The 25,745-nt window shown below is 36.2% G+C and overlaps 1 protein-coding gene across 20 annotated transcripts in view; it reads right to left on the bottom strand.

Moving 5' to 3' along the window:
- The window catches only part of GCN2 (protein kinase family protein), a 70,512-nt gene that overhangs the window by 26,451 nt on the left and 18,316 nt on the right, over positions 1-25,745 (bottom strand). For 19 of the 20 annotated variants that reach the window (XM_039130859.2, XM_039130860.2, XM_039130849.2 and 16 more), the window contains 10 exons: positions 22,673-22,804; positions 22,509-22,595; positions 22,324-22,410; positions 22,107-22,221; positions 16,505-16,622; positions 14,482-14,536; positions 8,477-8,643; positions 7,129-7,316; positions 6,181-6,329; positions 5,745-5,994 (listed from right to left, as the gene is read on the bottom strand). In XM_039130859.2, the coding sequence (XP_038986787.1) occupies positions 5,745-5,994; positions 6,181-6,329; positions 7,129-7,316; positions 8,477-8,643; positions 14,482-14,536; positions 16,505-16,622; positions 22,107-22,221; positions 22,324-22,410; positions 22,509-22,595; positions 22,673-22,804 (1,348 nt within the window). The remainder of the gene's footprint in view (positions 1-5,744; positions 5,995-6,180; positions 6,330-7,128; positions 7,317-8,476; positions 8,644-14,481; positions 14,537-16,504; positions 16,623-22,106; positions 22,222-22,323; positions 22,411-22,508; positions 22,596-22,672; positions 22,805-25,745) is intronic. The other variant, XM_088709610.1, reaches the window with a different exon arrangement.

Genomic DNA, 25,745 nt, shown 5'->3' with positions numbered 1-25,745 from the left:
TTGGGATATAGCACCATCCTGAGTATCAGGATAGAATGAGTCAGGAAATGAACTAAGACAGGATGGGAGATCCGCCATCCTGAGTGTCAGTAAGTGGGCTGTCCCGTACCACGAAAAAATTGGAACAACCCCGTGATAAGAAATGAGACAAATGCAAGTCCGAGGACACAGCATGTAACCTTCAACATCAAGTTGCAATTATGCATGATTTTTTAGTAAGTTTCCCACCCTCCGAAGCATTTTTCTGTCTATATAACTCATAGCTTAATTTTGACACCTCCGTTTCCTTCCATAAAATTAATATATAATTAAGATATACATAGCTGATATCAAAGAAAGAAGTTTAAGTGCTTGAGTTTTCAGCATACATACATTGTAAAGAAATAAAGGAGTATAGTTTCAGTAAAGACACACATTCAATTTTCCAAATTATATTTTGTTCCCATGGTAACATCTATGCTTGCTTCCTCCTCACTTTTAGTACAATAGAACATCTTATTAGTTTTTAACATAGCATTTTTTCCTACCATTTTAAAGTATAACTCTGGAAAGCAACTCACCTCCTCCTCCCAAGATCACTCATGGACAAGACAAGTGGGCCTACTTTCTCGCAAAAAGCCTTCCCTCCAGTAGAGGCCTCTTGCTATTTTTGGTCCACAAGAAATGTTAAAAAAAAAAAATCAAAGAAAATAGGCAGATTCATAAGTAATCTTAGGATGGAAGTGCTTCTATCTTCAAGGAAGACACTTTGAACCATTATCTCTCCTTAAAATATGGACATCCTGTATATGCACAGAGAAGGCTCAAGAAGGAAGAAGAGGACCTAGCATGTAGACATCTTCGTTTACAAAAAAAAAAAAAAAAAAAAAAAAAAAAAAAAAACAAGTCTCTTAAATCTTAATAATCCTATATTTTCCACTTCGTGAGCATTAGTATTTAGAACAACTCCAGTAGGTTTCTTTCTTGTCATGCGTTCCAATGCTAACAATGCATGTTGCTAGCTGAATGCAACATTTATATATAAACTTTAAATGCCCATCTGTTTTGAAACTAGTAAAAGTTGAGCCAGTCAGGACGGTGATAGGTTGCCATAATAAAAGAACCATGATTAACATGCAAATTTAAATTAGAGAGATTGTCAACCAACTCAAAACAGACCTTGCAAATCGAAAAACAATTAGGCCTTGAATTCATCCTTAAGCATACTTTACTAATACATTCATATGTCATCAAAATTGAAAGCTAATATCTAAATAAAAAATAAAATGGTTGTTATTACATATAAGAGGTTATGCATAGGATGATACGAACTATGACAATCCAACATCCTGTTCTTCTCAACAACCCAAGGGTACTTTAAAGGAATGGTTCTTAATTTTGCTTCAAATTCTCATGCTCGGACCTATAGTCACACAGTTTCCTAAGGATAAGGACTGCAAAATTGCAATGATATATCAAAAATGGATAAAGCTAACTAGGGTCAAGAAAACTGGTGGCTTAACATCTTGATGAAGGGAAGAGAAGAGATCTAAATAAATCTAAAACTTTTGCAAAAGGACCTCTCTAAGATTTCCAGGATAGAATATGGTAGTAAAGAATAGAATTAAGGGTTGAGAAGCAACAGAAAGGGTTATAGGACTGAGGTAATTTTATGGCTGCTGTGCATAGGTCTTGATACAGAATCAGATTGGTAAGTTTTGAAAGCAAAGGATGGTTAGGGGCAAGGCTATAAGGATATTCTGATTGCTTTGGTAAATTCTATGGATGTTAATGGTCCTGAGGGATCAAAAAGAGAGGAAAGCAAACTGAAATTTGCTTTAAATATAAATAGATCTATCAGTATGTCAGCTTATCTTAGTAACGATGATAGAGAAAATCAGTAAGAGAATAAAAGAAAGAAAGTAGATTATAGAAGAGACTCATAAGAGTAAAGGAGGGGGGAAAGGAAAAAGGAAAGATGGTAAAAGAGGACTAAAAACCTTGGGTTTATTCATTTTCTTCATCCAAAATCAAGGTTGTCTTTAGTGGTACTATGACTCATACCGATCAAGTACCAGGTCAATACACAATAGCATACTAGCTAGGTGTCAGTTCAACCAAAATGTATTTTATAGTGTTTTTAACTTTGTTTAGAGAAACGGAGAGAAGGATGAAAGCAAGGTTCGCCGTACCGATACCGGATCCCGTACCGATGCCGCACTAGATAGGTGTACCGAGTGTCGGTATGGAAAGGTACGCGGTACGCCAGGCGTACTGACACTAGCGTACCGGTACAGTACGCCCGATACTGACTGGTACAGTATACCATAGATGAAAGTGAATGGAAAGCAAATATGGAAGGTTGCGAGGCAAAGGGTGAACTGGGGGATCAATTGAAGGCAAAGGGGTCGTTAGGTCAAATCTTGGTGCTGGATGATGTCAGGAGCAAGAGCAGCATCAATACTAGTTTGATGAAAGGAAAATGGATCGTAGGCAGAGTGAGGGGGGTGGCACCACTTGCAATCAAGATTAGATTGAGAGAGAAAGAGGGTGGATAGGTTGAAATGAGAGGGGGTGACTCGCTTGCCATCGAGCTCGGATCAAGAGAAGGGGATTGATGGAGGGAGGGTGAGGGAACAGCACAACTCGCCATGAGAGAGAGAAGCTAGGAGAGAAAAGGAGTCGATTCGACTCAGGATTTGTGAGGGCAGTACGTAGGACAGGGGTTGGGACGTAGTGAACAAACTTGGTACCGCCTGAAGTCAAGTGGAACTAGTTAGTTGGGCTAGGTCCAGCTTGATTCTGACTATTTCAATTCCTGCCCTTTTTTGAAGGGCCGAACCATCGGAGTTTGACTTTGATTCAAAACACAGATTCGTTCAAGCAAGCTAATCACATTCCCCTTTAAGCAAAAATCAGATTTGTACCCACAGAGCAGGCGGTTCAAGGTTGTTTGGCAATCTTTGAGCAAAACAACTAAACAATCATGGAAAGCTTGTAGCGCTCTTTGGAAGCAAATTTAAAAGAAATCAAGAAAACTTGAAGCCAATGAAATCCAATTTCCAAAATGAAGCTCATGGTGCTACAACAAATAAAGAACTTCGATCAAGTAATGCAAAAATCAAATTTCTGGCCAATCTGAAAACATAAGATAAACAATAACTTTGATATATGTATGACTTTTAGGCTCATAATTTCTGGTGAAAATGAAAAATCTCAAAACAGACAAGACTATCTAAAATTTGCCTAGACTTAGATTCAAAAATAGAATAATTGGTTATTTCTTTGAACCTCATCCTCAAATCTTCCTGACAATCTTTAAATGCATGCCCCAAGGACGAACATATTAATCAATATGAAGTTTCTTAGAAGGTTTAAAGTACCAGCTAGTAACAGGCAGGATGGGGAATAGCATATTGACTTATATGGTATTGGTACAATGCTTGGACTTGGTACACCCTGAATCAACAGAAGGTATGAGTGTTATGCCGACTCCAGTAATGTTCTATTTGTCACTACATGGAGCTATTGTATCATACCACACAAGTAAGACAATTGTACATGGCTCACAGTTAAGACTTAAAACCTTGTTTTTTCATATATTTGCTTAACAACATGTTTCATTCATGTCTTTTTTATGGGCAATTCTCTGTTTTACTTTCTTATTATTGGAAAACACAAGCCCAAACTTAAATTGCACATGAACGATCACTCATTAGAGGCAATGTTGTCATTTTTGCCCTAATTAGTGACCACCCAGCTTTTTTAATAAGAACATGGACCGCACGGACAAATTAACTCCATGTGGCATCTTTCTCACCTCTCCTTTATGTCTCCTTTCTCTCCTCTATTTCTCTCCCAACTTCTTCTCTCTTCCTCTCTAATTCTTCCCTATAACAATACGTATTTATTCCCTATTCTACTTGTTTTGATACATCAATAGGACCATAATATGGTGTGAAGACAGAAAATCCTTCCATATGTCTAAACCGGAATAAGGATTCCAATATTCCTCATTTGTTGATCTTAGGAGTAGATCAAGAAGTTAAGGTGTCCTTCAATGATTCAAATTTTGCAGTACGGTGGCGTTTTGATTTTCCTGTGGAATAGTATGCCACATATTGTCCCATCCCGATGCTTAGGAATGAGTGGCATCCTAATCATAACTACTCGGGCTTTCCATAGACTGTGGAGAGTAAAATGGCCACTAAAGCCACGAATAAACCACCTAGCCCCCCATATATAGTGCACAAAAGCTGGTTTAACTAATCATCTCAGGTATGCAAAGCAAAGGGGGAGGAATCCTAATTCGCCCACTCCTCCGTTATCTGCCGCCACTCCCTGGCCCTCCTCTTCCCCCTGCACAGGTGTCACCTTCCCAGCTCAGCTAGGAGGCGGGAGGCAATGGCAGAGTGGACCATGAATGCTGCAAACTGCCTCCGTCCTGCATTTCGACGGTAAAATATGGTTCCTTCTCCACGAATTGGAGTGGCCTATGAACGCATTTAATCTCTCCCTATGCGAAGTGGCCCACGAACTTTGTTGCCCCCTTCGACACCAAGCCGCCCTCGTGCTACATCATTTCAGCATTTTAGTGCTTGTACCGGTTCCAGTTTCACGTTGATACAATACAACACAAATGGCACCCTCTCATTCCAAAATATTTAAAACCTTGGTATCACTCCAATTTAACAATCCAATGATCAAGTTATTTTGTTACCCTTCACTAAGGCTATCAATCAATACTCAATTGGTGCATAAAGAATGCACGGACTTTGCACTTCAATACCACTATTGCAAGTTGTCTATCTCTTCCTAATCTTTAAACACCCTTTATGTATGCTGAAGCATGGAATCAGAGTTGATCAGTTGCTGTGATGACATACACAAAGAACAGTACAATGTCTCACTTATGAGGTTTGTATCTTCTATGAAGTATATAATTTCATGGTATACTCCTTGATTTACGCAAGTCAACTCCCAACAGATTTTACAACTTGCTTGATTAAAAGATCAATATGCAAAGGTGCCCCTGAAAATGAATTTTGATCAAAGCTGGATAATCTTCTTCCATAAGCTGCAAATTTAATTAAATTAGTTTCAATAATGAGACAATTGCAAAGAACAAATTGTCAAAAAATGAGTTCATTTTCACCGTAAGCTGAGGATTTTGTCTTTTCTGGTTCAATGAAACATGGATTGAGAAATAAAGGACGGTATAGAATCTTTCAAAGTTCTCCTGGGCCATGCTTCTAATAATGGAAGAGCAACATAAAAATTTGCTTTGGGGCACATATTGTGCTGCTTAAAAGAAGTCTTTTTGATTTTAAAGATGGTTTGAAATAAATAAATGAATAAGTGAATAAATCGTTCATAACACCATCTGAGAAGTGCTTCTCAAAGAAGTAAAAATCGAAAGTGGCTTCTAGGAAAAGCTAGAGAAAACTAGCTTCTGACTTTTGCAATTGAGAGCTTGCTTACTGTCAATAATGGCAAAGTAGTTCTATTAACATGTGACTACCAGACACAATTTACAAAAAGGCACTTTTGTTCAAGAACTTAAAGTGGACTTTTGAGAATGACTTTTTAGAAAGCTTTAGCAACAAGAAGCATGCTCTAAGACACAATAGGAAGTAATGTTGTCATGAATTTGCTGAAATGAAATCCATATCAACCTTCCAAAAAAATAATAATAACAATAACTTAAATAATTGATTATCCTTGCAATCAAATGAGTATAATTCAGCCTCGAAACATAGTCTTACCATTTAGCCATTCATCTTCCATTCGTGGAGGCAATTCGCGTTGTAGAAGTTCGGTTGCAGATGGACGATCAGATGGACTAGGAGACATTAAACGCCGAAGTAGGGTTGACTCATGAGGAAACTTTGCAACCCAAGAAGGAGGAAGCAAACCCTTTTGTTTAAGTTCTGAAAGAACAATATGTCTCTCCATTGCAGTTGCAAAAGGGTGCCACAGCTCAAAAAATATAACTCCTAAGCTATACATGTCCACCTGTAATATGAAGAAAAAATAACTAGAATATTAAATGGTATGCTGTATAATTGAATCATAAAAACCGATCCACTATTAGCTCAGCTTTAGAAATCTTATTCTTTCCTAGTTAGGCTATCCAAATGATTGATTTTTTTTTTTAAAAAAAAGGCACAATTTGCCACATAATTGACATGGAAACCTGACCTTTTCATTAATTTGTGGCCACCTCTGCTCAATTTCAGGTGCCGTGTAAAAATACGTACCCACTTGACTGGTTCCATCCATTGAAACTCCGGTTGTCTCAGTAGGAAAATATTGATCATGATCCAGCTGCTCAAGTTTTAAGAACTTGGCTGAAGATGTAAATGTTCACAGTTATAATTCATTCCTTACAAACAGCGACAGTTTACTTATTACTAACAAGTTTAATCAATAAAAATGAATAACTAGAACACAATTTTGCACAAAAGAGTAAAAAACTGCCCCAACAGATATCCGTATTGGGAAACCCCAAAAGAGGCTTGAAATGTGGACACCAATATGCATGCAAAATTTCTTGGTACTAAACGATCAAAAGTTGATTAGTATTTGTATGCAATGACCACTGATAGAAGGCAACTTTAGTTGGCATAGAGAATCTTCAATTACATGCTAATAAGAGAATATGAAAATTATACAAGTCTCCAGGTGAAAAGTAGCTATAACATCGATATTTATGATGCAAGTAAAATAGAAGAAGACTTCATCCTATATTTCTAAGATCTGAGCTGCACAATACTTCATGCTAGAGAAGAGATCAGGACAATCCAATTCTATTAAAACCATTATTGTTAGTAAGAACGTGCTAGTGAGACGAGGCCTTCCTAGTACACTACTTAAACTGATCTCTAACAATTAAAAGTAGATGCAAAAAAAAGAACTGGACTACCATGCTAGTCACCAGCCTTGAGTTTGAACTTTATCATGTAAAGAATAAATACATGTTGCCTAAACATGACAGATAAAAAGATAGAAAATGTTGAAAAGGAAACAACATCAAGACAATCTTATTTCTACCTTAAATACCAAGTTAGCATTTGCAAAAAGATCATAATAGAGATAATTTGGTAGATAAAGAAACTAAACATAGGAATGATGGACCAGAAAACATACCAAGCCCAAAGTCACCAATTTTAATATCATTACGAACATCAAAGAAAATATTACTAGGTGTCAAGTCACGATGGATGATCCCTTGACTATGTATATGTGCTAAGCCTTCAACAATTTGGCGAAATAGACTCCATGTGTAATCCTTTTCAAAAGAAGAACTATATGATTCGAAATCTTGTCGCAAGGTCCTTCATAACAACAAAAAAGAAAAGTGAAAAAGAAACAAAAGAAGTTGGAGTACAGTCATACATAGAGGTGTGAAAATATGTAATATAGGGATAAAAGATGTGCTAGTGATTGTTATGGTAAAAAATATGAAGAAATCTTATCAAGGAATGAGATGCAATAAAAACAATAGAATGTTTGCATGTCATAGCAACAATTATTGTATGAATATCCAACAGAATGTGCATCAAACTGAAAGAACAACACATTTTCATTCAAACTCCAATTAAAATAATAACATCACTTTATTTATATTATAGTTTACTCAAAGAATATTACGTTATAACATTAGTACTTGTAAAACCTTGACCTTAATTAGCGATGCCCATCCAAAATTATTAAAACACATTTTAAATTACATCACAATGATCTAAAATATGACACGAATTGATTTAAAATGCTAAGGGTATCTCAAAGTTTCAACAAATACAGAGTATTTAAAATTCACAAATGACCAAACAAACTAATCATAAGTTCATAAACCAGCAAGCATAATGTTTCTATCTTTTCAACAAATTCTCCATGTATTTCCCACTAAGATCTATCAGAATATTTGGTGTTCTTGTATACCATGTGTACCATTCACATTATATACTCATGACCAAGGTTTTAAATCCTACAGGACGGGTTGTCCCAATTTTCCTATGGAACGGAACATGCCAACGTCCAGTCCCATCCTGACATTTGGGACAAAGAATGTCCCAAGTCATGCCAATCGAAATGCTTAGACGATGGCAGAATGGTCCTGTCCCAACACATAGGGTGGTACCCCATCCCGGTATCCTGCGGGATGTGCCGCCAGGACTTAAATCCTTGCTCATGACCACAATGTGTGTACTTTATGAGTTTGTTACCCTAATAAGAAATGCTTTTGTATTTTCACTTTGCTTTCTGGTTATTAACATAAACTGTAGGAAATTGATGGCATTATCAGCCGCATAAGTTACACATCTTTAGGAACCCACCTAGAAGATCTCCCCATACTAGAAAACAGATTTTCATAAGCATTTAGAAATGAAAATCTAACAAATACAATAGATTCAATATAGAAAATTTTGTACAGATGCTATGCAGCAGCAATGACCAATTAAATTTCAGGATAAAGTAGGAATAAGTGATATACCGAGGACAATACTCCATTTGTATATACAAGTATGTCAATTCAAGTCTGTTATCATCAGTAGCATTTGTTGACTTGACACCCATATAGCTACTAGTAGAACTTTCTGCAGTTATCGAACCCCAAGCAGTATCTCCATCATAATTACCATATTCAGTTTCAACCCATGCCTGGACCTCTCAAAAGAGGTTAAACATTAGACGAGCCAGTCTAGTTTAAAACAGGAAAAATGAATGTAGTAACACAACCATAAGAATATACAGGGACAGAGACTGGATTTTCATGAAGTGTTGTAGCTATTAAAATGGATGATTGTTAAATTTTAATTCTTAGTTATCATACATAAACAAATAATATATTCAAAGTTTTGATTAAAAAGTAAGGTAATCAACATTTTCCTTTTAACAAATCATAATTGCAATTTTATACAAGTTATAATTGTCTTATTGGGAAGTGGAAGAACAATGGGGATAGAGAAAACATGTGAGAAGCAGAAAAGAAGGGGGGAGGAAAGGAGGGGGGGGGGGGGTGCACTCCTCTTTCTCCTTTGATAGAAACATAAATTAGAAGAACTGCCCAAAGGGGGTTAAGGAGGTTCGGCTGCTTCAATGAGAAACCAGGAAGTAAAGGGGCATGTTTGTGATTATAGTGAAGCCAGCATCCCTCCATCTGTAACATTTAGAGAGAGCTTCACAAACCCAGCAGGGCCATGCCTCCCCCAACCACCAACCAAAAATAAATACAAAAAACACCTACCAACTATTTGGCTCCATCTATAAGGATATAGAATTGATGAGTAAGCATTGTGAAACAAATCCCCATAAACATCTGGTAAGTGCAAGAATCCAACATGAAGAAAAAAGGACTGAACTACCTCACAGATAAGCAACGTAGTTTCATATGAAAATGATAAATTCTAGCCATAACTGCATATCCTAATGAACAGATACAGTGTAAAGGGAGGAAAAATCACAGAAAAATGTGAAAGGCATACTAATGCTGAATGTGGCTATTGTCACAAATTTTTCTAAATTACAAAAAGAAAACAGGCTGTGATTTTTTACTAATACTACAATAACTGCATTGTTGCAAAAACAATTACATAGCTTAGAGCCTTAGTAGCTAGCAATTTTTGGGCAAGAACAGTGCAAATGTAGAGCTATGTGGCCTATGGACCTGAATGAGTCAAAAACTTCAGGTGGCATAGTTACCTTGCAATTTGTTTATGGAACAGGGACATGATCTGCTAAGTCATTGTTAAACTACTCTACCATCCATGATTAAATCAGCTGAAGTCATTTCATAACTGCTGGTATGGCGAGGAGGATGACTTAAACCTGAGAGAGAAGACAAGGTCATTCAGAGGCCAGAGCTAAGTTGGAGATAAGTTGGAGATGAGACTGGGAAGAAGACTAGTATCATCTGCCTAATTGATTTCTCCCTATCAATCCAATGAGGTCATCAAGTGGCAGTTGTTACATGTATCTCAGTGCAAGATCTTGAATGATTCAAATGATATTGTCTGCATCCCACGTAAAGTCCTTGATGGCCTTACAAACTACAAATTGAGATGTTATATGACATCATGACTATATCAAGTTCGTTCAGAAAAGGTGATTGGGTTTCATAAGCCAGCAAGCATACTTAGAAGCACCAACTTAACAGCTGATGTGTTTGGAAATAGGTTGAATTGTGATTTTGTTCATCAATGGATATCATCAGCTGAAGTCCACATGATTTGTCACCTTGAATCACAACTATCTAACAAATATCTGGTGGTCATGAAGTCAAATTTCGAATACCTGAGAAACAGCTATTTGCATGAAGTAGGCATGTACAAAAGAGAAGGGCCTTCACCAAGTTAACAATGTTATTTTGATATCATGTTACTAGGTAGTAGCATCAGTGAAAGAATCCAATTAGAATGAATTAACTGGTGTTTTTGTGATGTAGGTTAGATGCCAATACTTATAATGGAGTGTTCTTCTTTGCTATCACTTAGTAACAACTTTTGCAGGCAATTAGCATTTTTACTGGCCTGTTTTGGTTGATGATTAGTTACAAAGTCTATAAAATCAGAAGTCTAATGAGCACAAACTACATAATAGTGTGTGAAACTTTCACTTAATGATTAGTTACAAAATCAATAAAGTTGGAAGTCTGATGGGCACAAACTACATAATATAATGTCAAACTACACTACTATGTGCCCATCATACTGCTTTTAATCAAATCCTGAAGATGACTTACAGACGCCTCTCATGGATCTGCTTTGGCTCCCGATGGCAAATGCAAAATATGGTTTTGAATTCAGTCAGGTGAGAACTAGTAACAGCAGCTTGGTAGCTTGATCATTTAATCTGTTAATCAGTCAACGTAAACACAAACCAAATGTTCGAACAACTAGGAAACATGGGAAAAGTTAATAGCAGGTTGGCAGCTTGACCATTTAATCTGTTCAGTCAATGTAAACACAAACCAAATGTTTAAACAACTTAGGGAACATGGAAAAAATGATGATGTATTTTGCAAATTTGAAACTAGGCAATGATATTATTTTGGAATGTTCTGTTAAATATCTGATTATGGTTTAAATTTTAGGAAAAGACTCTGAAAATGAAGTCCTTGATTTTTGGCTTATTCAATGACTCCAAAATATAATGAACGCAATAGAGTTGTTCTATCAATAGAGAATATTTCACATCTGCAATGGGAAAATCTGTTTATTAGAAGAAAAAAAATTCAAGCAATGTATGCACAAAATTTTAGAGGCAGAATGTTAAACATACAGCAATACAAGTAGTCAAGTACACAACTATAGTAAAACTTAATATGGATAACTTGTGAGAAAATGTTTATTGCACAGAGCAATCACAGGAAATATATGAATTCTTTTAATGGTTAAAATAAACTCAATCATGTGGGCAGTAGGCACTTATCGTCATTAAGACAATTAAAAGACGATCTTAAGGAAGAATCTTGACGGGTATAAACCAAACAATATTCTCAGTTCGAATTTAACGGGAATCGTAGCCTTCTAGTGCAATAGGTAAACATTCTATGGTGCAAGTATAGACCACTAATGTGCAAAATGGTCAGTGGACACCAAAAGGGCATGTTGGTGGGAGTTGAAACACATCTAGGGGGCCACTATCACAGGAGATTGGATGTTATCAGACCCTATTTTGACATTTGTGTCCCTATTATATGGACAGTCAAATCATTCGGACTAGAAGGCCCTAAGAGGAAGCCTGGATCTCCTACACTGGATCTTAATCATGATGTCATGACATCTTATTGTGTAAATGCAATTAGTTCATATAAAGGCTTCCTAAAGCTATAGAGATTTTAGCTACACTCCCAAAACTTTTATAGAAGTTTCAAAACGGAGTCGAGGTTTTGTAACCAAAAGATAACAAAAATGATCACCCAAGACCAAGTGTATCTCTGGGTAATCTATCATAACAAAAATATTCCAAAATGCATTATATACTTCATTTCAGTTCTACTAGCTAAACAATATCTCCTCTAAAGGTTGAGCACTTCTTTCAGTTCCATTTAGTAATTCCATATCAATGACATATAACATGGAACATGAGCATTGACTACCAAATTTCAACTCAATAAATCAATCTTGGCAAGTGTAAAAGAACCTTGTCCAGCCTAATGTTTAGACAATCCAACTTCTTAATCAGGTCATTGCTCCCTCATACATGTATCTAATGATCAATGCCTTATCCCCTCATATGCCCTTATTCAATAGTGCCAATTAGATCAAGTCATTAGAAAACCACATTTAGATTATTCGCCTCATTGAATCATCTTATTAATCGCCTAAGTAGGATAACCAAAATCATTGACACCTTGTTTTAAAGCCAAATTGGCTCTCAGATTTTGCTGTCAATTTTTCTACCTTTCATTAATTATAGTAACTTATAAGTTCGTAAAGCAGACTTTATGTTTACCCCCAATATTTGTCTACATCAATTACTTTCATGAATCCTTTTTTATAGTATAAGGTATTTTTTATTAATCTTCACCATAACATTTCTAGAAACATTTGCTATATTTACTTATTTCATTATCTTAATGAACAGGCTAACAAAAATAAAGTTTTTTCCCAGATTTTTCAAACTTTTGTTGTTACATCATTAATTCCTATAGATTTATGATTTCAAAAGGTCATCAGTTACGTAAGATAAACGATACCCCTCAATTTATACTCTATCCTTCTAATAAATTACTTGATGACTTAGGGACATATTTTTTTATTATTCAACATATTTTTCCAAAAACATAATAATTGTCATTCTTAATCCCCTAATACAAACCGCTTTCTCTAGTGTCCCATCCTTCATCCAACCAAATTTACTGAACATAACAAAGTTTACTTCAGACATCTGTGGCTTTTCATATTTGTCCATGTCTAATTTGTTATTTGTTCTTTGTAGCTTTTTGAAGCAAGCATGCTAAATTGCAACGTTGGACTTGCTCATAACAGAGCCTTATAACAGTGCCTCCAGCTTACTCACATCAGGAGTTGTGTAAAAGAAAATATTTGCATAATATTAAAAATAGTTGTGTTACAACTACAGCAGCCAAATAATAATATAAAGATATTAGAAGACAAGGATTTGAATGTGGTGCTTCATGGAACCAAATTTGCAAAATAACTAAAAAAACAGAACATTTATGATAATACCAAGGAATGCTGAATTGAGCCATACCTGCCGATTCAGTCCGAACCGAGCCGACCCGGTCAGACCGGATCGGTTCGGCAATGGAAAACGGTTCCAGCCTCTTAGGGGCCGGAACTTAATTGGATCTGGTTGGAACCGGCTGGAACCTACCGGAACCGGCCAGAACCTACTAGAACCGGCCAGAATTAGACGGACCGTCCGGTTCGGTTCGATTTGAACCGGTACCAAACCATACCGGTCACCGACCGATACAAGTCTCGGTACCAGTTCGGCAAGCCTTAGATAATACGCAATATGAAAGGATTGGTGCAAAAACACTGAATTGCATATGTTGGTTTTTCATGCTCATCATCTCAAGCTTCCCCTGTTCATTCAGTAAACCTGATGCAGCACAGCATGTAGCCAATAGGTACTATGACCAACTAAACCATGCCAAGCGTTAGAGGAGCCAGTGGATTCAAAGATTTTCGGCAGATTTTCTTATAAATTTTTCATTAAGGATGTTATCAAATTTTAGCTAGGTTTCCATATTTGTAATAGAATAATTCTAGTATATTTTCAAATTGTCGGGTCCTATTTTGAGTATGATTCGATATCGGGTTTAATGCCCAAATTAGGGTTAGGGTATCATGTCCTATAAACATGCGCACAATACAATGCAAGGGCAGCCTTTGAAATATTAATAAAATTCTTTTCGAGAGAATTTCTTTTACCAAGTGAAGAATTCTTCAATCCAATTTTCTTCTATTTGCGCGTTTATCTTCAAACCATAACCTCGTCGATCAAATCACCCCTTCTTCCTTTCCCTCTGCTCAAAACCACCTAATCCTAGTCGAAGAACAAGTATTTCATGGCAAAAAAGAAACGCATTGAAAAATCATACTTAGCTCCAAATTTTGGAGTATCATATCAATCATCTCAATAAGAGTACAGATTGGGTTATATGGCCAGACCATAGCATTTCACATTTTATTCTGGATTTGCAATAATAGGGATGTATTCATATATGAAGCACCATAAATGGAGGCAGCAAGTGTTTGTATATTCATTCAAAAGTTGCTTTTCACTTTTTAGGAGACCGTCTCTTCAGTACTATTACTTGGGAACCTCGAAATGTGCAAGCTAGGAAAAATAATTATCAGACATGCAAAAATATCATAGCATGATTGGTTCGAAGAACCCAATGACAAGAATATCAGTTACACAATTGCGATCTGAGAGAATATTTTATACCTGATTATCAATAAAATAGTATTTTCAATAAAAGGGCCAAGAATACAAAACCAAAGACATGTAGAAAGCATTCACCTGATAATAGCGAACAACATGTTGATGTTGCAAGCGTGAAAGTGTGGCTACCTCTCTGAGCACCTTGCCATAACGAGAAACATCAAGAAATTTAACCAAGATAGCAAACATCTAATTTCAACTTCAGGAACGATCAAAAAGGAAATCTAAATACAGTTGAAATGAAACATGAGGGATATGTTGAAACTACACATCAACAAAAGGTATAACCACCTATAATCTAGGGACAAATTAGATTCAAGTGTAATAAACCAAAATTGTGCACATAAATAGAAGCCATATAAAATATGAGGCGCTGCAATTACAGTGAAAATTTGGCATATCTCAGTAGAACTAGCCATATATGCTTCTCAAATTGTTCATGAGCATTAAAGCTGATAGTCCCAATCATAACAAAAAGCAAGTTGTTAACAAATAAATGGTTGAAGGTGAAGGGACTCCACTTCTCTGAGTTATTTCATTAAACGGATTCTGGGTAACCCAGGGTAGTAAGAGCAAAACCTCAATTATAATAAAAAAATTTATGCTTTATTTGCAAGACAATGAGAAGAATAGGCAAAGCCATTGTTCCCGTGACATAACAATTATAAATGAACAAAGGCTGTTGTCTGTTATTTAAATGGCACTATTCTATAACATAATGGAAATTATTATAAGTCAGTTCAAAATCTCAGTATCAGTATTCAGTAGCCTTACCTGTCAGGTGCCCGTAGGGTACAGTACCAGCATGTACTGGCAATTTTCTATAACATAATGGGAGTCCTCTTGTACCAGTATGCATACCTGTCAGGTGCCAGGAGGGTACAATAACAGAATGTACTGTATTGTACTGGCATATGGTACAGTGACGCCAAAACCTTTTTTATTTTTTGGATACAAGGAGGAGGCTGTCCTGTCCAGTCCTTCACCAATGACTGATCAAGTTCAATATGAAACGATACTTAAATCCTTATTTTGTAACTGCCATTATTTATAACCACAGCTCACTGAGAAGATAAGTAAAATAATCCACAAAAGATTTTCTTTGGAGATCACTTCTCCTAAGATCCACTTAGGAGACAACCGCAAACCCATCCTCTTTTCATATCAAAATGCAACAAGAGTATCTGTTCCACCCATAATCAAGAAAACCAGATTTAAGCCCACTACCCTTCAATTTTTATATCTATTCGGTTGCATCTTGCATGATGATAATATCTAACCATATCAAGAGCATTTACAGTTCACATCCACCAATGTAGTCTTTAACATAAATATATAGCATGACACTAACTAAACTCTAAACTGGAGAAGACAACTCTTAGACAATTAGTGCTGATCAAGCAGAAAGAAGCTCAAAGGATGACTAAATAGAATGGTCCTCAAATCAAACTGGTGGCGTAGTGATCCCATGCCTTGATTTGATCCTTGTCTGGTTCTGGTTTCATAAGATTGCCAATAGTCACATACACTTCCGATTCACCAAGCAACATCTTCAAAACTGATCCACCATGATCTTGAGAAAAGGATTGGATGGGTTTATATAGTCTTGTCAGTATCAAAGGGAGACAAATTGCATGTATATTGTGTTATCACACACATTAGTTGAATCACTACAAGGTCATTACCCATATTAGTCGAATGACAACATATTTGCAACCTGAGCAGTCTTTCCTAGCATAATTTTGAGAATAATAATAGTTTACTTCTCTACTACAACTCAATCATCTATTTTTTATAACATGTGCAGTAAGTCAATCAATAATTAATCCAAAACACTGTCATTTTTCTATAAGAAATAGCAATATACCAACCAATTATCATAGATATATGTTTCAGCCTTTCCTTAAAAGATACATGAAAACATGGTTACCAAACTGAGGCTAAACCTTAAATTCTGCAGGCTAAACTTGTCTGGTAAAAGAAAGGGTCAAATTGTTGAATTATAAAGAACAAAGCATGACCAATAATTCTGAAGGTTAAACAAGACATTAGTGCAGGTTCTCTCACTAATAAAAGGAAAAAAGAATTGAATAAAATATACCTCAAAATCTTCTCATTAACATAAGGGTTTTTATCCTTTAGGCGAATCCTTTTTACTGCATATTGACGTCCATCTAGTTTATTTTTACACAATGCAACATGGCCAAATCCCCCATGACCTGCCAGAACATATAGCATGTATTATGGATACACACACTCCAAATTTAATTGCCAAAGCTATAGCTTCAAATTGCCATTGGGGAGGGGGGATTGACAATATCAGTGAAACATGAGAAACAAATTAAGTGGAAAATTCTTCACATGAACAATTAAACAAATTAAATATCAAATGCTCAATCCCAATTTAACTACACTACAATTACTAGATCCCATGCCACTAAAATGCGTGTATAAATGAACTGTAACTGGTGCTTCCTATGTAAACTTGTTCTCATGCAATGGTTATACTATTACCACTTTTTTGCATCCCAAGTACTTACAAGATGGTCAAAACACCATGTTTAAATCATTAAACCCTGGTATATGAGAGTTCCACCCTAGATGATCTACAAATCGAAATACTTAGGACTGCAGCTTCTCATTCTAGAACAGATAGAATTAGCTGCTGCCCGCTGGTATGACACTGTCTACTGATTTTGTTAGGCTGCAGCATTTCTTTTTTTTCCTTTTTGAAACAATTAGCTTTTTCTTGTAGTAGTTTAGAGAAACCCTGGGGATTGCTCTACAGTTGCGTAAGCATAAACTGCATGACAAGCTGGCTTGCTACGCAATGACTAAACTTCTAGGTTCCATGGGATGCCCATTCTTGGACATAGCTTCTCTCTCACATGGATCCACCCCAAAATTAAGGAGTTGACATTGAGATTAGCATAAAAATTTCAAAAAATAAATGGACTAATCTATGATGGTGATAGATGGTTATAAAACCCAAGCTACATACTAGGGATAGACTTGTTAAGTAAATTTCAAGCCTTCATACATATGCGTGCGCACAATGTATCTAGTATGGGAGCTGTAGAGTAGGCACATGAAACAAATGATTTATAAACTGAACTGGATAAGCAAACAAACTGAGTTTGATCAAAACCCCTTATTTTAATTTAATGTGTAAAGTGTCACGTCAAGTAGGTCCCAAAAACTTATCCTACACTCATACTCCAGCACTTTGGCTTCCATCTTGGCTAAACCACTTGTAGGTAGACTTGAATTGAACCAACTAGGTCATGAGCAATGTGTTAAGAGTCATTCTAAAGATTGCCTGTAGTGAAGTCAGGTCCTCGATGTGGGAACTGTACAATTCAATTCCACTAGCATGGAACTTTGATATAGTTTGTGAGTGGTTGGTAAATGTTCTATCTTCTATTCAAACCACCCGATGTAAGACATACAGTTATAGTGATTCATCATCTAGTTGTACTATAGCATGAATAAATAAGATGTTAGGAATGCTTCTCATGTGATTCTCAGCTGGCTGTGTATCTGCCAGGCATTTGAGATATCTTTTACATTCTCTTTACAGACAAAACACTAGAATTGGATTTTGTTCTGGTTTTTTCATAACTCCATTGTTATATGTCAATGTTTCTGACCACAAACAACTAACACCAAGCGATGTTCTTTGAGAGCATAAAATATTAGATACTTCTCCTTAGTTACAGAAAAAGTGAGTATTAGATGGCCATCGTAATTGTCAAAAAGCTCAAGTAACCCAAGCAATGAACTAGCTTATTGTTGAACCAGTAATCCACATGACCTAACAATAATACAGTCCTCGGTCATTTTTCAATTCAACCTACTTTTTTGTTATTAGATTTTGCATTTGTTTTCAATAAACTAATCTTTTAACATGGTTACCGACATGTGTTGAACATATGTATGAATAAATATTAACATTATTTCAAAAAATCTTGGCGAGAACCGACGATGGAGAGATGAAGTTAATATCTCAGAAGTCGCACTATGAGTAGCACAACAAACAAGATAAGAAATTAAAGCCATAAAGATGGAAAAAACTTGCAAATTGTCATGCACAAGAGAAGAGACCATACAATATTCTTGTACTAGCAAGCTAAACATTGATGACAGGATCCAAGATTTGCCATCTCGGTTCCAGACGACGTACAGACACCATCCTATCACAGTACCGGTACACAGTATAGTACGAGACGGCAAAGCGTATCGAATGTCAGTACAGTACGAGGAATGTTTGTTGTACCAATCGGTACCGTACTATACCGATACCGAACCGGTACGCAATCTCGTACTGTACCGATACTTGGTACACCTCGTCGTCTCATACGTACCATATACCAACACTGTAATAGGATGGTACCAATATGGGGTCGGATACTGAGAAGGCAAATTTTGGGTACGAGACTGCATACTAATTCGATACCAATACGGTACGGTACGCAAACGGTACCGACTAGTACGGCAAACTTTGACGGGAACATAATCACATAAAAGACAATATTGATGGCTAATCACAATCATTAAGGAAAAATAGTGCAACAACAAGCACATTCATAAAATAAGACAAGCAAAATCAAAGATACCAAATGTAGCACCTAAAAGGCACAACATGTGCAACTATAAACCAACAACAAAGAAGGTAAAAAGAAATAAGTCTAGACAAATGGTATATACATAAGGATATCCAAAATAGTTATCCTTCAAGAAAGTCGGGGTGAAAATCTAGTCAGATCAGGTTGGATACAGGTTGGGTTGGATGCAGGTAAGGTCAAAAAATTGTCAACCCGGACCCGATCTATTTATTAAACAGGTAAAAAATTCAAATCTAAACCTAACTTATTTATTAAACAAGCAACCCAACCCAACCTGCACAACCCATTTACTGAATAGGTCAAGTCAAGTTAAATAGGTTAAACAGGTTAAATGGATTTTTAACAGGTTAAATGGATTTTTAATAGATTAAATGGATTTAAACATGTTAAATAAGTTAAGTGAGTTGGGTTAAATAGGTTTTAAATGGATTAAACAATTCTTAAATGAGTTAAATGGCTCAGGGGATGACCCAACCAAAATATTAAATGGGCCAAAAACGGGTTAAACAGGTCAAGGTCCAAACCTGAACCCACCCATTTAACAAATGAGTCTAGACAGGTTGACCCATTTATGACCAAACATGCTCAAAGCAGGTCGCTTGCAGGACAAATTGGCATGTCAGACATAAATTAAAATAAAGATATGGGGAGAGGATACAAGCAAGATGGAAGAGCTCTTGAAAATCCAACAAGAGAGAAAAGTGGTTCAGGATAAACAACAGAATAAACACATAAAGAAGAAGAGCAAAAAGGTTGTGACCAGATTGCTGAGAGCCTAATCTAAACCAAGAAAACCTATAAAATCACAAAATTATCGAATAAGTGTGAGGAAAATAAAATGATATAGAAATGACTTCATATCTAACAATTGAATTTAAGAAAGAAAGAAGATACCACAGGGTGTATCCTTTTTGTTTCCTTGGATCTACACAGACAAATGGAGAGACATAAAATCATATCTAGTGAAATTTGTGGTTGCTAGATGATGTAGCCAATTAAAAGTCAAGAAGCTACAAAATGTAGACCAGTGGAAATCAGGTTCAGATTAGAGTTTCAATCTGGATTTCTGAGCAATTAAAAATTCTTCCTGCTGTTAGCACAAAACAGTCTGAGAGATCTCAAATCTGAATACAAGTCGTTTACTGATATATAAGCAGTGGAAAGAGGAGAAACTAACCAAGGTTGTGAAGAATTATCAATAGAAGAGAGAAAGTTAGGAAAGAAGAAGTAAAGGAAGCAGGAGAGGCCTCCAGCCTGTTCTATTCTCGAAATAAATCTCTAGTACAAACTTCAATGATCCCAAAACAGCTGACTATTTTGAATAAGCAACATTTCCTTCTCCATGAAGGACTCAATAAGAGGAAACTAAAGAAACATAAAGTGGGGTGGCCTCTACTAATTAAGTACTACTAGTTTAGGGAACAAATCAACTGACTTTAATAGGGTGTACAAAGGCATGGTCGGACACTTCGTTAGCCCTAGATTGAGTTTTATTAGAACTCTTACATAAGAAATATATTAAAGATTTGATTGATGTCTGTACCAGCCCATACATGTGTGCAAACACCTCTTAACCAATTTTTTAAAATCAGTAAAGAAAATCCTAATGCAAGCAGAAAATGCTATAAAAAAAACTAACTAAAGGCCTTAAAGAACCAAAACAAGACCATTCTATGTTCATTTTTCTTTGACCAGCAAGGACCATTCAGTTGGGTATGCACGGCTGCTCCTTTCTGGTCCTTTGGCTGCACCACTAGATGAAATGGAATGTATTTAATCCATGTTCGTAAGACTAGAGTTAAAATTTTAAGAAGGCAATAAGGCCCAGTATATTTTAGAATTAAGATAATTTGCAATAAAGAAGGTCCAAAAATATGAGTGTAGGAAAGAAGAGTGGCAGAGTGCCATTGCATGTTGACAAAAATGTAATGAGGCTCCAATAAGGGGTTAAATTTGCTTTAAATGGCCAAATAAAAAGAGGAATACCTAAGATAACATGATCAAACATCATAAAAGGATTTAGAAAACATGCAATGACCAAATAGCTGTAACCAGGGATTAAGTACCAGTCCTTAACAACCATAACGAACTGGATTGATGAACGCCGATACTCAAGACACCCTTCTTACCAGTATTATCAAAGGGGAAATGAAAGGTGCTGGCTGCTATGCCAGCACCAATTACCATACCAAGCATTGGTATGGTGCATAACAGGTACTAATATCAAGATTTTAAACCTTGGTTGTAACTCTTGCTAGGAATAATTTGATGAATAAGATTCGGTCGACACAAAAAGTTGAGATATTGGTTGATGGTTAAGGTGATGGTATTCATAAGGAAAAAATAGACCAACATGAGAATTGTTTGTCGTCACTGGTGATAATATGCATCTCTAGAATAAGCTTGACCGGCCACAAGCTGCTCATATAGGTGAGATAGAAAAGATCCCAGCATGCAGTTTTTAAGTTTTAACCGATGGTAATGCTGATGATAGACTAGAGAAAAGTGTCATCTACAGCTACTTATTGTTTGAAAGTTTCAGCTACTCAATACACTGTGATGACCATCAGAGAATCATGCATTAGACGAAGGTCTCCTCAAGCTATCAAAAAGAACCTTTAACAAATTCTTAAACCGGGAAACATTCCAAGAGCAAGATCTAAATATCAAAATCTGATGGCAATATGGTAGAGTTGGATGCTGAAGGTGCTACAATGACGATCATTGAGAGCATGTTTAATGGTGAAAATTACTAATGGAGAAGAATCTTTCTCGTGTCGGGTACTTCAAGATTTCAGAAGAGAAAATATTTGGACATGACGCACCATGAAACTTAGGGAGCAGGTGTTGGATAAGTAGTATTAATATAATAAGTCAAATAACCATCTCACAAGATGCCCACCATGATTCTTCATAGTGTTGTTCAAATGCCTGTATATCTCAAATGTCTTTGTTCAGCAAGCTGTTATTTCTATGAGATATTCAAAAATTAAGAATGCAAAACATGCAAGGGAAAAAGTTCTAATTTAATTAAGGGTGTGATGGGAAAAAATAAACATCAAAAGTGGAGCTCCTTACCAAGTGAACAGACTTCTTCAAAGTCATTCAAATAACGAGAATTTGGTCTAGATGAGGCATTATCTCCACTACAACTAATATCCGGTTTCCAAAACTGAGAGAATTGTGAAGAAGTCTATAGTGGCATTCAAAAGAGAAAAGAATAGTCACCACAGTGATCTTCCACTTTAAAATCCAGCAGGGACAAAGAGAACACAAGTTCAAAGGATAAACTAACCATGTGCTGTTCAAAAGCACGATCAAAAGCTTTGGCAAAGACTAATGGTGGTACAGCAACCAAATCTCTGGCCCATTCTGAAAGCACCTGCTCCATTTCAAAATTAAAGCGAGACCAAAAAAAAGGGTTTCATGAAGAAGTTGAAAATAAATAATAAAAATGACTGATATAAATATAATATATACCCCTAAATTGTACAACTCTGATGATATTTCTGGCAAAGCAGTAGCCGGTGATCTTTTAGAAGAACAAACCAATTGAAGCAAGTGAACCTAACATGAGATGTGAACAACTTAGTTAACGCTGAAGAAATATAAGATACAAGCATATTGTAAGCATAAGCAAATACCAAAAGAAGTTCTTTTTTCTTGCTCTGAGATTCAATATCATCTTTGGTTGAAACAAAACTCAATGAGGTCGGCGATTCGCCTTCTGAATTACAACCATCAACCTTCCTTATTTGGTCAACAAGGTCAGCGGCCTGACAGGACAAAAAAGGTAATATAAGGTCACAGTATACAAATCAATACCATTACCCAAAAAATATTATAAGCCATTTCCTTTTTCTATATAATTTTATAAACACTCGCTGGACAAAATATCATGCGAACACATGTTCATTTCCAACTTTTCTGACCGTGTACTATTTGAAACAGCTTTGTGCAATGCCAATGGCACTTCTGCAGAAAAAACAACAGGGACCTTCAACAGCTTTCTTGATTGACTCGTTAGTGCTAGGCAGTGATGAGGTTATTTTAGTCGATTGAATCTTAATGCAACTTGTTTTTATCAGTGTTAATGAGGTGACAGCTAAAGTTTCTCCATGCATTCTCTTTATTATTTGATGTGGTTGTCAATTTTGTAAAATCGCCACCTACCTGCCCAACTCAAGTAAGGAAACCACATTATACCTTGCAGCTCGTATTGTTTGTTGACTGTAATTCATGAACCCAGTCACCATAGAGAACATATTGTAAAAATCCAGGAATAAATTGATGTTTCCTTCTCTTGTTTGAAAGAGGTTATGAATCTGGAATATCGTTATCGTATTTTCGTATTTATAGTGAAACAAGTTCTGAAGAAGTTGTCAATAATAGATTACCTAAAGAAATAGGTAAAAGAAATTTCCATCCAAGATTTAATAGTTGGTCCATTCTTATCCCCTACGCCATGGAAGGTTCATAAAAATAATAACAAAATAATGATAAGAAAAGGATAAATGAGCATAACCTAGATGAATTTGCTGGACCGATAGACAGAATAACCACTCAAATATGGTGGTGCAGCATAACATACTCAGCTTCAATACTAGATATCACCAAAACAAATTAACTACAATTTTTCATGTCAACCAATTTCCAACAACACATGCACAATACCCAGCGATAGATCTTTCTTCAATGTAATGTGCAAGCGCCTCCTGCTAGGTCACTACTAAGTTAACACAGGATGCCTATGAAAGTGTTAACAAAAGAAACCGAGAAGAATATGTGCAAATCAGGCCTTGTATCTATCAGATGCAGAAGCTTGCAAACAAACCTTAATCTGCCCAGGCAAACTTAATTGGGTTTCCTTCAATACTTGCAAGGACATGGGTGCACAAATCTGTATCTATGCATCAATGCATGTATATACATACCTACGTACCTATGTACCCGCATACTATGTACCAACCAACCTACCTGCATACATACACAGAGCACAAAACATGCTGCTCCTGCATAGGTTCTATTTAGTAATAGGAACAAGGGTCCATGGGCAAAAGTAATATTGCAAGATATAGGTAAGAAAAAAAGGATAAACGACATTTCCTGAATTGGCAAATAATCACTTCCAAGTCAACAGAATTCAGATCATCATTCTTTGGTTCCTTTATTGTACCTGCAATGCAGCTTAATTTTTTATAGTTTTCACCATCAAATCTAACAGTTCTAATTAGCAATCTAAGTGCTCTTGTTGACCACTTTCCGGTGAAACAACTTATCTTACAGTCAGGCTGTAAAATACCAGATACCTCATGCTAATTATAGAACAGTGCAAAGGGATTTTACGAAATAATATGAAAAGGAAAAAACCAGTATACCTCATGCAAATGAATATGTTAGACTCATAGCCACAGGATTCTCATATTGCCATATTGTTGATTCCCTAGCTATCACAACAGCAACATTTGCTCTTACGTCGTATAATGCACACAGCAGATATCTGAGACACTTGATACCACGTCCAGATCTGATAAAATGTGCTCAAGCTAAAACAGGTCAAATCTGATCAGATGTGATTTATCCGAAGGACCAATAACTCATGAGAGAAAAAGATGGAAGAAGGAAGAAGAAAAGAGCAAAAAGGAGGAGGAAAGCAGGAGAAAGAAAGAAGAAAATGGTAGATTGCTCCCTCTATCTTAGGCATTAGGAGATTCTCATTCTTGAAGGAAGGAGTTAGAGAAAAATGGCAGATATTCCCTGCTTTTGATTATTTCAATTAGCACATAATAATTGAAGCACATCCGAAATATCAAGGCCCTAGAATGACCTCGTATAGAAGGAACATGGGTAGGTTTCTCCATCGTAACATAGGTGTCACAGGTTCAAAATATGGAAATAGCCTCTCCGCAAGCAAAAGTAAGCTTGCATACATCTGACCTTCCCCAAACCCCACAGTGGCAGGAGCCCTCATGCATTAAGATACCCTTTTCTAAAATGACCTGGTACAGACTAAGACAGAAGACCAGCAAATAAGACATTAAACAAACCAAAGAGGCTAAATACTCCAGATCTAGCATATCTGCAGACCCAATCACAAAAACAGGTTCTCAACTTTTTGCCACATCAGTTCAATTAGCGGTGATGATTACCAATGCAATAACTTCCTTCTTTAAAAAAATTAATGTCTAAATAAATGCTCAAAAAACCTAAAGATTGGGGGAAAGCATGTGGACCTGCATAATACAGAATACAAAAAGATACAACTAATTTATCATGAAAAATATGCAGTTCACTGTGTTTTCAGACTGCAGAATCAGTTAAGAGTTATTTAGAACATAAATATCAATTTATAGATTTGGAAACTCGCATCCAAAATGAAATATATTTGAGAATATAAGCACCGTCAATGTACAAACATTGGGAAGACAAGGTTAGAGGCAGATATTTGTGACCAAAAGGATACCAATGAGGTGCAGTTCAGGAATCTAGATGTAGAATATAATCTACCATAACAAGAGGGCAATTAGGGGAAAAATTCCCCAATTAACATGTAAAAAAAATGAACAAGAACGCGAGTGGTAGGGATGCACATCGGGCACGGCAGCCCACCAATACTACTTGGAAGCCTGAGACATGAGCCAAGTGTCCATGTCTCCAAAAGAATCTGACATGAGAACATAAAAATCAGAGACAAGAACACGTTGGCATCATATATAG

This window comes from Phoenix dactylifera, chromosome 13, assembly GCF_051530095.1.
Source record: "Phoenix dactylifera cultivar Ajwa chromosome 13, Ajwa_hap1_PhDact_Kaust_v1.1, whole genome shotgun sequence".
NCBI classification, from domain to species: Eukaryota; Viridiplantae; Streptophyta; class Magnoliopsida; order Arecales; family Arecaceae; genus Phoenix; species Phoenix dactylifera.
The sequence above is the reverse complement of the archived record's forward strand: the minus strand, read 5'-3'. Positions and strand labels throughout refer to the sequence as shown.